Raw genomic sequence first — 12,859 nt, 5'->3', positions numbered from 1 at the left:
GCTATTTTGTCACCAATTATTGAGTCATGTGGATACATTCTTTCATTGGGAAATCTTTTAATGGTCCTTTATGACTTTGCAAATCAGGACCCAAACAGGAAGTAAATCAGACATTTTCAAGCTTGTAGGTTAGGAAGAGGGAGAGTTTTACCTTCTACTATTAGTTAACATTGTAGTGTTTATATTGAACTAGGTATTCATTTATTCAGTCCTGCGGTGTGACTCCCATTTTCAGCATTAATAACCATAACTTATAGCTTTACTTTTTTGTCTGGATCCTAGCAGCATGGTAAAATAGCTGAATGCCGTAAAATGTACAGCAGGCCTGCAGAGTGACATGCTTTACTAAAGTAAAATGGTTTTAAATACCATATTTCTAATTGTATTCAAATTTTTGTGCATGCTTCATGACCTCGTATTAATTGAGAGACAAAATTGAATATTTGTTCTTTTAAAAATTCATTTGTCACACCTATTTTAAATATAAAAATATTTAAAGTGGAGAAAAATGGTTAAATGGTTAAAAATGGCAAAAGAAGTTCTCCAAACACAATTACTGTATTTAGCCACATAGTACTGTATATTTCTTAATTTAGTTGTAGAATTTGCTTAATATGGGTTGATTTTGTGTTGAATTATTAATACTGTATTGCATAATCATCTTCATGTCATATCAGTTTTTGTCTAAGGCTTGTGACCACAAAGATGATGAAGATGTGAAAGCGTATGGTTTGAAGAATAAGCTCATCATCGTGTCTGCTGAGACAGCAGGAAAAAGCTTGTCCAACTTCATCATCCCATTACGAGCCTCATATAGACCAATGAATGAGCTCTGCCCGATTGTGCTACTCTTGGAACATGAGTAAACATCTTATTTTACCTCAGCTTTTCCAGGACACTCATTCATCTTATTCATTGAACTTTATTCTCTCTCTTTAAACTTTTGCTAGTGTTTTAATTGCATTTCTTATGTTATTATATCATATAGTTATAGGTCATGGCTGATATTAGGCCAATGTTGTGTTGTGGTTTGGATTTACTCTCTTTCAGGCCAAGTGAAGAATTTCTTGAAACCATCTGTTGGTTCCCAATGATCTATTACATGGTTGGATCAATTGACAAGTATGAGACATCATCATGAATCCAAAGAAAACATTTAAATCATGAATCATAAAGACTTCTTACTAGTTAATTTAATTTTTTTACTGTTTTTATGGTTCTGTCTCCCTGACAGCCTGGACGATCTGTTGCGTTGTGGCGTCTCTTTTGCTGCCAATATGGTGGTAGTGGACAAGGAGAGCACCATGAGCGCTAAGGAAGACTATATGGCTGATGCCAAAACCATTGTTAATGTTCAGACCCTATTCAGGTTAGTGCAGGGGTCGGGAACATTTTTTCACTAAGGAGCCATTTTTTTTATTTTTGGTTGATGCATTTTTTCGAAAGAGCCATACCACAAACGAATAATTTACGATTTTAAAAAACAATGTTTTTCAATAAAATACAATTTTTATATTGTCCATAAACTACTCAAAAACAAACAAATATGCAAAAATGAATAAGTAACATGTTGCAATATTGAATTGAGTACACGTGTTTGTGCGGGTCTCTATAAATTTACTTCATTTTACAGTTGTTCATGAAAAATGTAACTTCCCTTTTGAGCTGGCGATATGTAAAAAATATTTTAATGATAATCGCATTTAAAATATTGCGATATCCGATTATATGGTCAACCCCCAAGGTCGGTGAATATTTTTGCTTTATTGATTTTGCTTTAAAAATTAAATTAATTTATTGAAACACGAAAAATTCAAACAAAAGGCATTTCTAAATTCAAATTGCACTTTTAATTAAACAAAAAAAGCTATTTAAATAACGAAGTGATTAAAAAATCGTATATATAACCACCTCCCCAAATCTTTACCGTCTCCAACGGCCCCATTTGCCATCACGCAAGTATCACAACAGGTGAAAAATTACTTATAGCCTACAAATTAAGAACTAAAGACAATTGTAAATGTAAAGATAATTATAATAATCATCATAATAAATAAGCCTAAAAAATTCCCTTGTGTTCCCAAAAAGTGCTGCCAAATGTATGTTCTTATTGAATGTGTTTGTGCTGCGTTTAGTTAATGCTGCCTAAAGAAAAGAAAATAGAACTTAATTTTAGGTTCAAAGTAAACGTGTCTTGTATTACTTTATGATTTAATCACTTTCATCTTTGTTTCTTTAATACAAAGATCCCTGTATACATTACTGAACCTGTAGAGTTGCGTTCACAATGTGTAGAGCAAACTGCTCCATGGAAATAAAGCAAACTAAACTCACAGCACCTCATGAGATGATCGGAGATCATTTGCAGCATTCACATAGACAACATTATTCTTCCAAACAGTTTTCAGTTGAATGAAACAGAGAAAAAGGAGTGAAAACTCTTTACATGTGCTTGTTCCACGAGACAGGGTCCCTCTGCATGCCTCTGAACAAACAGCGAATCAGACACGAGCATCGACGGCTTTTCTTTTGTCTGTTCTTCAAAATATAATCACGTTTTGTCAAACGCGCGTCTTTGTGTCTAATTTCTTGTAATATATCACTCAGAGAAGTCTTACAGGACGCCTTCCACAGTGGCTGGTGCATCTGCATTTGGCGGGTGTTCATTTCGAACCTTGTTCACCAGGAGTAGGCTATACGACAAATTCGGGAGAAAGGAAATCAAAACAGTGTCATTGACTTCAAGCTTTGCAATCACACCCACACTTTCTGCAGGAAAATTATCTCTAGAAAGTTTTAAACGATCATGTGTTGGTGAATGGTGAGACACCCGGCGAGCCACTTGATTTTTAACAAAGAGCCACTTGTGGCTCGTGACACATAGGTTCCCGACCCCTTTGGTTAGAGAGTGTTTAAAAATTGGACCATGTGCTCCAACTTGTTGCATGATGGCCTCTCAATTAATTTTGGTATAGGGTTTATTTCAAGGGGTTAGTGTACCAAAAGAGCAAATGGCTGGGGCACATTCGAGCTAAGACATATAGAATATATGCCTTTTACTAGAACCTAATTTTACCCGATAAATGAATTCTAACATCTAGGAGTTGCTAAATGTGAACAGGAGATGGCAATGTTGCCATTGTCTTCCTCATCCATTGAGCTTCAGGTTATCAATAAAGAGCACAGAATGTTGTATATTTTATTAAACAAAGTAATATTGCAAATTAGAGTAACTGAAGCACTGGGTTTGACAGGTAAACTTGCATCTTACTTTGATTTACGTTGGCTATAGACTTCAGGTGATTTAAAGGGAATATTTCGGAAGCCCTGAACCACACTGTGAAAAAAGATGAATTTATTTTTAGGTGTCTTAGTGCCTTCCTGAGCCTATGTCATACAGTTTTTTTTTTTCAGTCTATTTTTTTTTTTTTCTCTGACAATTTTCTTTTTCTCAGATTTTATTTTATTTATTTTTTTGTCTCTCTTTCCCTCAAAGAGACAATAGCATGCGGGACAATCCTCGGCCACCAGGTGCCAGTATCAGTAAGCATGAAATCTTATGCATACAAAGTGACAGATGACAGCTGTGGTTCTTAAGAATGTTTTGCATTTTTTTTTTTTGGAGAGGATACATTTTTTTAGAGAGTCAATCATATGTTTAGAGAGACAAATACATTTTTGAAAGAAAAACATTTTAGACAGAAAAACAATTTTAGAGAGAAAAAAGTTTTTTAGACAGACAAAAAAATTCTAGGACATAGGCTCAGGAAGGCACTAAGACACCTAAAAAAACATTTCACCTTATGATATTTTTTTTTTAAGTGCGGTTCAGGGCTTCTGTAAATATTACAGGTCTACAAAAGTAAAACTCTTTCGATAGCCACTGTGGTATGCTGTCAATTACCAAGGACAATAATTGCAGTATTGGGTAAGTAATTCAGAGAAAGTAATCCACTACTAAGTAATTACTAATTACGTCTCTAAAATTTTAATCAGGTTACAATACTGATTATTTAACGGAAAAGTAATCACATTACTAATAACTTTTAAGATACTTTCTAAAATACTTTTTACAGAAAAAATAGTTTTTCAACTCGATGAATTTAAAATAATGTCTATAAGTCAGCTGTCACAGAAATGCAATATTTAGAAATATGTGTAATCAAAGTAATGTTGTCAAAAGTAATTAATTTACTTGAAAGTCGGAAACAGTAATCTGATTACACAAATTTAAAATGTAATGTTACACTACTTTTTGTACTTTAAATGTAATTAGATTACAGTAACTAATTACTTTGTAATCAGATAACACTCAACCTTGCTCGTTCCTTCGTAAAAACAAAAATTGTTTACAGTAATGCTCTTTATGCAATAATGCAGACATGTGAATGATTACTTTACAAATAGGAGTATAAATGTACAATTAATTGTGCAGCTATTCATAGATATTTGTTGATACATTAACGATGTTCAACATACTGTATGGAAGATCTTGTGGAGTAATTGAAATAAACTTTCTCCTTATTCCTGTGGCTGACTCACCTGTAGGTTGTTCTCTGGCCTCAACATCATCACTGAGCTAACCCATTCTGCTAACATGAGATTTATGCAGTTCAGTGCAAAGGACTGTTACACACTGGCATTCTCCAAACTGGAAAAAGTGAGCAGACATTTATATACTGCTCGTCTCACTCTTTACAGTAAACTCTAAATATGTTTGTTCGTAAACATTGTTTTCCATGTTTTTTTGCATGGCTTCGTGGAGCAGAAAGAGAGAGAGAAAGGCTCAAACTTATCCTTCATTTTTCGCCTGCCTTTTGCAGCTGGTAGGGTGTTCAGCGTTGGCATGCTGGATACACTCCTCTATCAGGTAATCCAATTCTGGATAACTACACAAATCATGCTGCCTGTTGACCTGAAACCATTTGTAAATATGCCTGCTAATGCCCACTAGATGGCAACATTATTAAGAATGAGGATAAAAATTACTCTTGATTTTATGGACCCACTTGACTGTTTGATGCACAGTGTACGCTGAGATGGCAAGCACTGAAGAAATTATTCAGGACCAGGGTGCACAGGGTTTTATCTGTGCTAAAATGGACCAAAAAGTCTACATTCACACCAAAGCTGAATGTGGCCCAAATCTGATGCTTTTCAGCCAGATCTCATTAAAATTATATGAACGTTGCAACATTTTTGCAAAACGAAATTATGTGCTTTATTACAGGTTTGGCTGCAGTTTCCCAGTGGAATGTCCAGTGGGGGGTCATAATGAGACATGTTTTTTTAGGTGAATGTCAGATTGAGGTTTTAATGTGTAAGGAACTGGAGGAGGCTGTCGGATTAGAGTCCATATGCAGAAGTTTATTAAAACAAACAGGCGAAACACAAACTCCAACCAGCAAACAGGTGTCGTAGTAATAGTCCAGGCAAGGGTGATAAACATGGTGAGGTAGATACAGAGCAGCCAAATCCAAGACAGTAATCTAAAATCATAATTGTAAGAAACAGACAGAAATGTCCATAACATGAAATCCAAAATCACAATGAGAAAACACTCAGTAATGGTGAGAATGAGCAGAGTATAAATACAGATGAAGCTGATGAGGTAACTGGAAACAGGTGTGGGGAATAGTGATGGGTCGTTCATGAACGATTCGTTCATTTTTATGTGACTCAGAAGAACAAGTAGTCTTAGAGAGTGAGCCGAGTCGTTCGTTCTTTTGTCACGTGACAGCCGTATACACTATGCATTGCTCACACAAGAAACAGAAATGATTAGTTCACCTCTCGAGTCTTCTTGTCCAAGTTGTTCATTCTTTTGTCACGTGACAGCCGTATACTAATCCTAACAGTATCCTAAAAGCAAATGTGACATGAAAAGCACATTTTCTGAAGTAACCATGGCATATTATGTCGCTTCTATGACATTTTTGTCAGACGTGTCAGCTTGCGTGCTTGGCTGGGCTCAAGCCTCGGCCTTCCGGGTCCAAAGTCCAACACTCTATCAGGTGATCTACCGTGTAAATGTTGGTGGATCTGTAATACAAGCATTATCATTTTTCAAATGATGTGTTAGAGTGAAAGTGTTTCAGTATCATAGCAGTGTGCGAGAAATAGAGCGAAAAATACGTGTTTATAAAGTCATAATCAGCCATAGTACTCGTGATTTGTGTGAAAGTGAATAAAATACACAGTTATTGTAGCACCTCTGGTGTTAATTTCACCAGGAAACTGCGGCAAACTCTGCAAAAGTTTTTGTTATAATAATGTTCATTCTATGAGACTTAGTTGCAGCTTTTACCCTCACATGACACATACTATATATACCTGATTTTTTTACAATGTGACTTCTAAACATTCAGTTTGGAATTCATGTGATTTTTACATCAATCTAACTCAGCCTTTAAGAAACATTGGGCTTAATTTTACTTTATTTTACTTTGTATATTCATGTCAATAAAATTCACCTAGATAGCTATTTTTGAATTTACGATATGGCATAGCATTTTTACCTTATTGCTTAAAGGGATAGTTCACCCCAAAATAAAAATTCTCTCATCATTTACTCACCCTCATGCCATCCCAGATGTGTGTGACTTTCTTTCTTCTGCTGAACACAAATGAAGATTTTTAAAAGAATATCTCAGCTGTGTAGGTCCATACAATGCAAGTGAATGGTGATCAGAACATTGAAGGTCAAAAAAATCACATAAAGGAAATATAAAAGTAAACCATAAGACTCCAGTGGTTTAATTATTGTCTTCTGAAGCGCAGACAATAATTGGGTGAGGTGTGGGTGAGAAAGAGATCAATATTTAATTCCTTTTTTTTACTCTAAATCTCCACTTTCACTTTCAGATGTGAAAGTGAAACTAAACAGACACCACATGTGGCTTTCAAATGTTAACGTGAAAGTAGAGATTTAGAGTTAAAAAAGGCTTACATTTTGACTGGATATGTGCTGCCTTCATGTGCTGTTGGAATTATCCTCCTTTCCACATTTGAAGTGGCATTTGTACGTTGTGTACGTTACATTCAAGTGCTTTTTTTGGAAACAACAGGAAACATGGATGACGCCAGGATCATTCATGCATATTTCTCAAGGAACTTTTATTTTGACAGCATAATACATATAACTCAGTTAGCTTGCTGACAATAATGGAATTTTGGTCAAATACAAGCTATTTTTAGTACAACATACATCAAATGGTTTCTGACACACATAAATGAATATGACCGAAATGGCAAGTGCTAACAATTAGCTGTATTAAGAAAACTGTCCTCTCCTCTGCCACGTTGAAAGTTTACATCTCCTCCCAACTTGTTTCCCAGTCGTAATTACGACTTGAGGGGGTCATTCATATTCATGTTCATGTTCTGTTCCGAGTGGGAAACTCGTATTTACAATCATTCTGATAGCACGTTGTAAGGAGGTACAATGGAAAGGAGGAGGTGAGAACTGGACGAAGCATTAAAGTAATATTTAATTAAACAAAAACACACAAACACATACAGGGCAGCTGCCTGTAGCTCTCTCTCTCCCGAACTGCCGCCTCCGGTGGCCTTTATCCCTCTTGTCGGCTTGATTAGCCTGATTGATTAGCCCCGCCTGCCGGCAGGTCTTCCCCACCTTCTCGGACCTTGGAGGGAGACAAGGGGTGGGAAAAACAACAACAAAAAAGAGAGGCAAAGGCCAACATGAAGCGACAGTCTCGGTCACCCCTCCACCCTCTAGTGGATGGCAGCGGCTCCTCCCCGGGTGGATCGGAGGCAGTCCTTCGGCCCCTGGCGGATGGAACGCCCCGCCGCGTTTTGGTGGATGGTAGGGGTCTCCTCCGCCCCTGGCAGCGGTTCTCCTGCTGCAGGCGGTCGGTAAGGAGCCCCTCCTCCCCTTGTGGTCGGCGGTCATTCCGCCGCTTTCAGGTGGCCAGGCTCCTCCGTCCCCCGGCGGATGGCCGTGGCTGCTCCTTTGGGGTGGATGGTAGTGGCGAGGACTCTGCTACGGAGCATCCCTCCTCCTTCCCGGGTTTCGGCACCAATGTAAGGGGGTACAATGGAAAGGAGGAGGTGAGAAATGGACGAAGCATCAAAGTAATATTTAATTAAACAAAAAGACACAAACATAAACACATACAGTGCAACTGCCTGTAGCTCTCTCTCTCCCGAACTCCCTCCTCTGGCGGCCTTTATCCCTCTCGTTGGCTTGATTAGCCTGATTGGGGCCTGGCGTGCCTCATCATGGCCCGGCCCGCCCTCCTCCTTGCCACATATGTGAAGGCAGCAATAGTGACAAACTTAGATGGTCATTACAGTAGTTCAAGTGATTTCATTTTGGATATATTGAATGTTAAAATACTCACATTTTCAGAACTACAAGACATAAACAATATGTGTAAACATGATTTTAGTGTGATACAATCACATACAAGCCTCTTCTGTGTAAAGTTTTAGCCAGTTTTACAACTTAATTTCCATGATGATACAATGTCAACAAACCCTAAAACATTAAAACGACTATAAAAATGATGATTTAAACAACTTTGCAGCTCAAATAATACACAAGTTTTAACAGAACAAAATGTAAGTGCTTTTATAAAATTATAAGCTTCACATTTCTGTTTAAACCCTTCAAAAATTGACCACATTCACCTTTTATTGTAAGTACCTCACTTTAACCTCAATTTTTGCTTTTTGTAAAGAAAAGGAGGAACAAGCTGGAATACATTTTTTGTGGTAATCAACATTATGCCACAAATGCTGTTGATTGAGCTTAACTTGTATTGAACCTGGAATATTCAGTTAAAGGTTGTCCAGCCAGATGTGGATTATAAAAAATCTGAGCATAGTTGAGCCAAACCTGTTGGTTACAGGACAGATTGTAGTCTAAGAGTAAAATGTATTTACTATACTGTAATGTGCTTTGCCTTTGCAGGGCAGTATGTTTGCTCTTGCTGCTGATATTTGTAAATCATCCATTTCACACCTTCATACCCAGAATCATACCTTGATTTGTCCCTAATTTAGCCTGAAGCACTGGCATGTTTTAACATTCTGTTGCAGTCTTTCGTCAAGGATTACATGATAACCATCACCAGATTACTGCTTGGACTGGAAACTACACCGAGATCTGGTTTCCTGTGCGCTGTAAGCATCACTTTTACTACGTCAGAACATTTCCACATCCACATTAAGATATCTTTATTTTTTAAACTGTTGAATATTAAATTTCAGATGAGTATTACTGAGGATGATCTGTGCATCCAGACATATGGCAGACTTTACCAAACGCTCTGTTCAACTGTAGGAGACATTCCCATCGGCATCTACAGGACAGAGTCTCAGGCAGCTGAACCTCCTGAGGTTTCATTACCTTCAACACATCCACAACAGATATCTACTCACTTTTAGTTCTTAACAGAGCCATGTTAATTAATTTACAAATGATGTTTATGTGTGTGCAGTCCTAGTTTTAAGTTATAAAACAATTTTAAAAAATACGCTGGAATGGGTAACACTGTTGCAGTTTCACTCAGTGTAGGGGCTAGTTTGTTTGAGGGCCACATATTAGTTTGGAGTTGGGTAACACTTTACATTAATGTTCCTTTTGTTAGAGGTTTATGAAGGGGTTCAGTAATGACCAATAATTAATTTACAAATGCATAAAAAGGTGACTTTTATGCAATAACTGCTAAATAGTGAGCATACCTGTGATTTATACTTCATGTTATAAATGCTTCATAACATTTATTTAACATTATTATCCTATGAAAATATATCTTAATGTAAAGTGGAAAAATATGCATTTATTAAGGAGTTTCCAACATTAGAAATATATGTAGATAAAGTTAAATGTAGATAAAAGTTAAATGTAGATAAAGAAAGAAAGAGTGTTACATTTATATAGCGCTTTTCTGACACTACACTCAAAGCATTTTACACAGTGAACAGGGGATTCTCCTCAACCACCACCAGTGTGCAGCATCCACCTGGATGATGCGATGACAGCCATAGCGCACCAGTACGCTCACCACACACCAGCTATTGGTGGAGAGGAAGAGAGTACAGTGATATAGCCAATTCAGGGATGGGGATTATTAGGAGGCCATGATTGATAAGGGCCAATGGGGGAAATTTGGACACTGGGGTTACACCCCTACTCTTTTCGAGAAGTGTCCTGGGATTTTAAATGACCACAGAGAGTCAGGACCTCGGTTTAACGTCTCATCCAAAGGACGGAGCTTTTTTACAGTATATTGTCTCCATCATTATACTGGGGCATATGGACCCACACAGACCACAGGGTGAGCACCCCCTGCTGGCCTCACTAACACTTCTTCCAGCAGCAACCTTAAGGCCCTGACACACCAAGCCGACGGTCGGCCGTCGGCCAATGTCAGGCCGTCGGTGAGCGTCTGTCAGGCTAGTTTTTGTGGTGTGTTCTGCATTGTCGGCTGAAGTCGGTCCCCGTCTGCTTTTTTTCAGCTGATTGAGCATGTTGAATCGGCGGCTGAGCTCGTCGGTGAGTCGGATCATTCTGATTGGCTGTTCAGCTTAGCGAACCAGTGCACGAGAAGAAAAATGGGAGTGACGAAGCAAGCGGGAACACACAGAACGCTCTTCTCATTTCTTCGCATTTCTCATTCCAATACGCAAAGAACGCCAGTGCCATTTGCAACTTATCAGACATTTCCGATATATCACGAATCCGTCTGTTGTGAGCGAGATTTGTGTGAATATGGTAAGCAAGCGCTGCTTTTTTAATGTTTTGTATCCCAGCAGTCACTAGCTCTTCCAGTTTCCCATTTTGAGTAACGAATACAGAGTACTGCCCCCTGCTGGTACAGAAAGTTATTTCCACTCACGCAGGCACAGAACGGACATGCTATTTGGCCGTTGGGTGTCGTCTTTGTGGTGTGTTCAAGAGCAACTTTTTGACCCAGATGCAGGCGACGTGAGCTGACCCCACAGTCTGCTTTAGTCAGCGCTAGTTCTTTGATGTCGGTTTGGTGTGTCACGGCCTTTAGTTTTCCCCAGGAGGTCTCCCATCCAGGTACTGACCAGGCTCAGCCCTGCTTAGCTTCAGTAGGCAAACAGTCTTGAGCTACATGGTGATAAAGTGTGCTTTAATGGTAATCAGGCTTTATTATATGATAGATGTTGTGAATGAGCATGAAGACCTGAAAAGTGTAACTAAGATTAAGTAAGTAGCACCATTCTTTTGACATAAACATAAGGAAAGGGACAACACAAGTGAGTCAAGACATTACAGTGATTAATATAAACACAAAGCCGACTTGAGCAAAATGACACAATCCCTCCTTTTAATCTCACTAAAAGTCTATTTTTGCAACATTGTGACATAAATGATGAATTAGGGCATTTTATGTTTTTGATTCATATAGTTGTGCTCAAAAGTTTGCATACCCTGACAGAAATTGTGAAATTTTGGCATTGATTTTGAAAATATGACAAAAAAGGGTATTTAAGGATAGTGATCATGTGAAGCCATTTATCATCACATAGTTGTTTGGCTCCTTTTTAAATCATATTGATAACAGAAATCACCCAAATGGCCCTGATCAAAAGTTTACATACCCTTGAGTGTTTGGCCTTGTTACAGACACACAAGGTGACACACACAGGTTTAAATGGCAATTAAAGGTTAATTTCCCACACCTGTGGCTTTTTAAATTGCAATTAGTGCCTGTGTATAAATAGTCAATGAGTTTGTTAGCTCTCATGTGGATGCACTGAGCAGGCTAGATACTGAGCCATGGGGAGCAGAAAAGAACTGTCAAAAGACCTGTGTAACAAGGTAATGGAACTTTATAAAGATGGAAAAGGATATAAAAAGATATCCAAAGCCTTGAAAATGGCAGTCAGTACTGTTTAATCACTTATTAAGAAGTGGAAAATTTGAGGATCTCTTGATACCAAACCAAGAAAGATTTCAGCCACAACTGCCAGAAGAATTGTTCGGGATACAAAGAAAAACCCACAGGTAACCTCAGGAGAAATACAGGCTGCTCTGGAAAAAGACTTGTGGTTGTTTCAAGGAGCACGATACAACGATACTTGAACAAAAATTAGCTGCATGGTCGAGTTGCCAGAAAAAAGCCTTTACTGCGCCAATGCCACAAAAAAGCCTGGTTACAATATGCCCGACAACACCTTGACATGCCTCATAGCTTCTGGCACACTGTAATTTGGAGTGATGAGACCAAAATAGAGCTTTATGGTCACAAACATAAGCGCTATGTTTGGAGAGGGGTCAACAAGGCCTATAGTGAAAAGAATACCATCCCCACTGTGAAGCATGGTGGTGGCTCACTGTTGTTTTGGGGGTGTGTGAGCTCTAAAGTCACGGGGAATCTTTAAAATTGATGGCAAGATGAATGCAGAATGTTATCAGAAAATACTGGCAGCCAATTTGCATTCTTCTGCACGAAAGCTGCGCATGGGACACTCTTGGACTTTCCAGCATGACAATGACCCTAAGCACAAGGCCAAGCTGACCCTCCAGTGGTTACAGCAGAAAATGTTGAAGGTTCTGGAGTGGCCATCACAGTCTCCTGACCTTAATATCATCGAGCCACTCTGGGGAGATCTCAAACGTGCGGTTCATGCAAGACGACCAAAGACTCTGCATGACCTGGAGGCATTTTGCCAAGACGAATGGGCATCTATACCACCTGCAAGAATTTGGGGCCTCATAGACAACTACTACAAAAGACTGCACGCTGTCATTGATGCTAAAGGGGGCAATACACAGCATTAAGAACTAAGGGTATGCAGACATTTGAACAGGGATCATTTCATTTTTTTCATTGTTGCCATGTTTTGTTTTATGATT

The 12,859-nt window shown here is 38.4% G+C and overlaps 1 protein-coding gene across 1 annotated transcript in view; it reads left to right on the top strand.

The window, feature by feature from the left end:
* The window catches only part of kcnt2 (potassium channel, subfamily T, member 2), a 45,681-nt gene that overhangs the window by 23,104 nt on the left and 9,718 nt on the right, over positions 1 to 12,859 (top strand). Inside the window, exons 19-25 of the mRNA XM_051700046.1 lie at positions 690 to 862; positions 1,051 to 1,122; positions 1,235 to 1,369; positions 4,549 to 4,660; positions 4,769 to 4,870; positions 9,067 to 9,150; positions 9,238 to 9,366. Coding sequence (XP_051556006.1) covers positions 690 to 862; positions 1,051 to 1,122; positions 1,235 to 1,369; positions 4,549 to 4,660; positions 4,769 to 4,870; positions 9,067 to 9,150; positions 9,238 to 9,366 — 807 coding nt within the window. The remainder of the gene's footprint in view (positions 1 to 689; positions 863 to 1,050; positions 1,123 to 1,234; positions 1,370 to 4,548; positions 4,661 to 4,768; positions 4,871 to 9,066; positions 9,151 to 9,237; positions 9,367 to 12,859) is intronic.

The sequence above is a fragment of the Myxocyprinus asiaticus genome, chromosome 6, assembly GCF_019703515.2.
Source record: "Myxocyprinus asiaticus isolate MX2 ecotype Aquarium Trade chromosome 6, UBuf_Myxa_2, whole genome shotgun sequence".
Classification (NCBI taxonomy): Eukaryota; Metazoa; Chordata; class Actinopteri; order Cypriniformes; family Catostomidae; genus Myxocyprinus; species Myxocyprinus asiaticus.
This window is presented reverse-complemented; position numbering and strand designations above follow the sequence as displayed.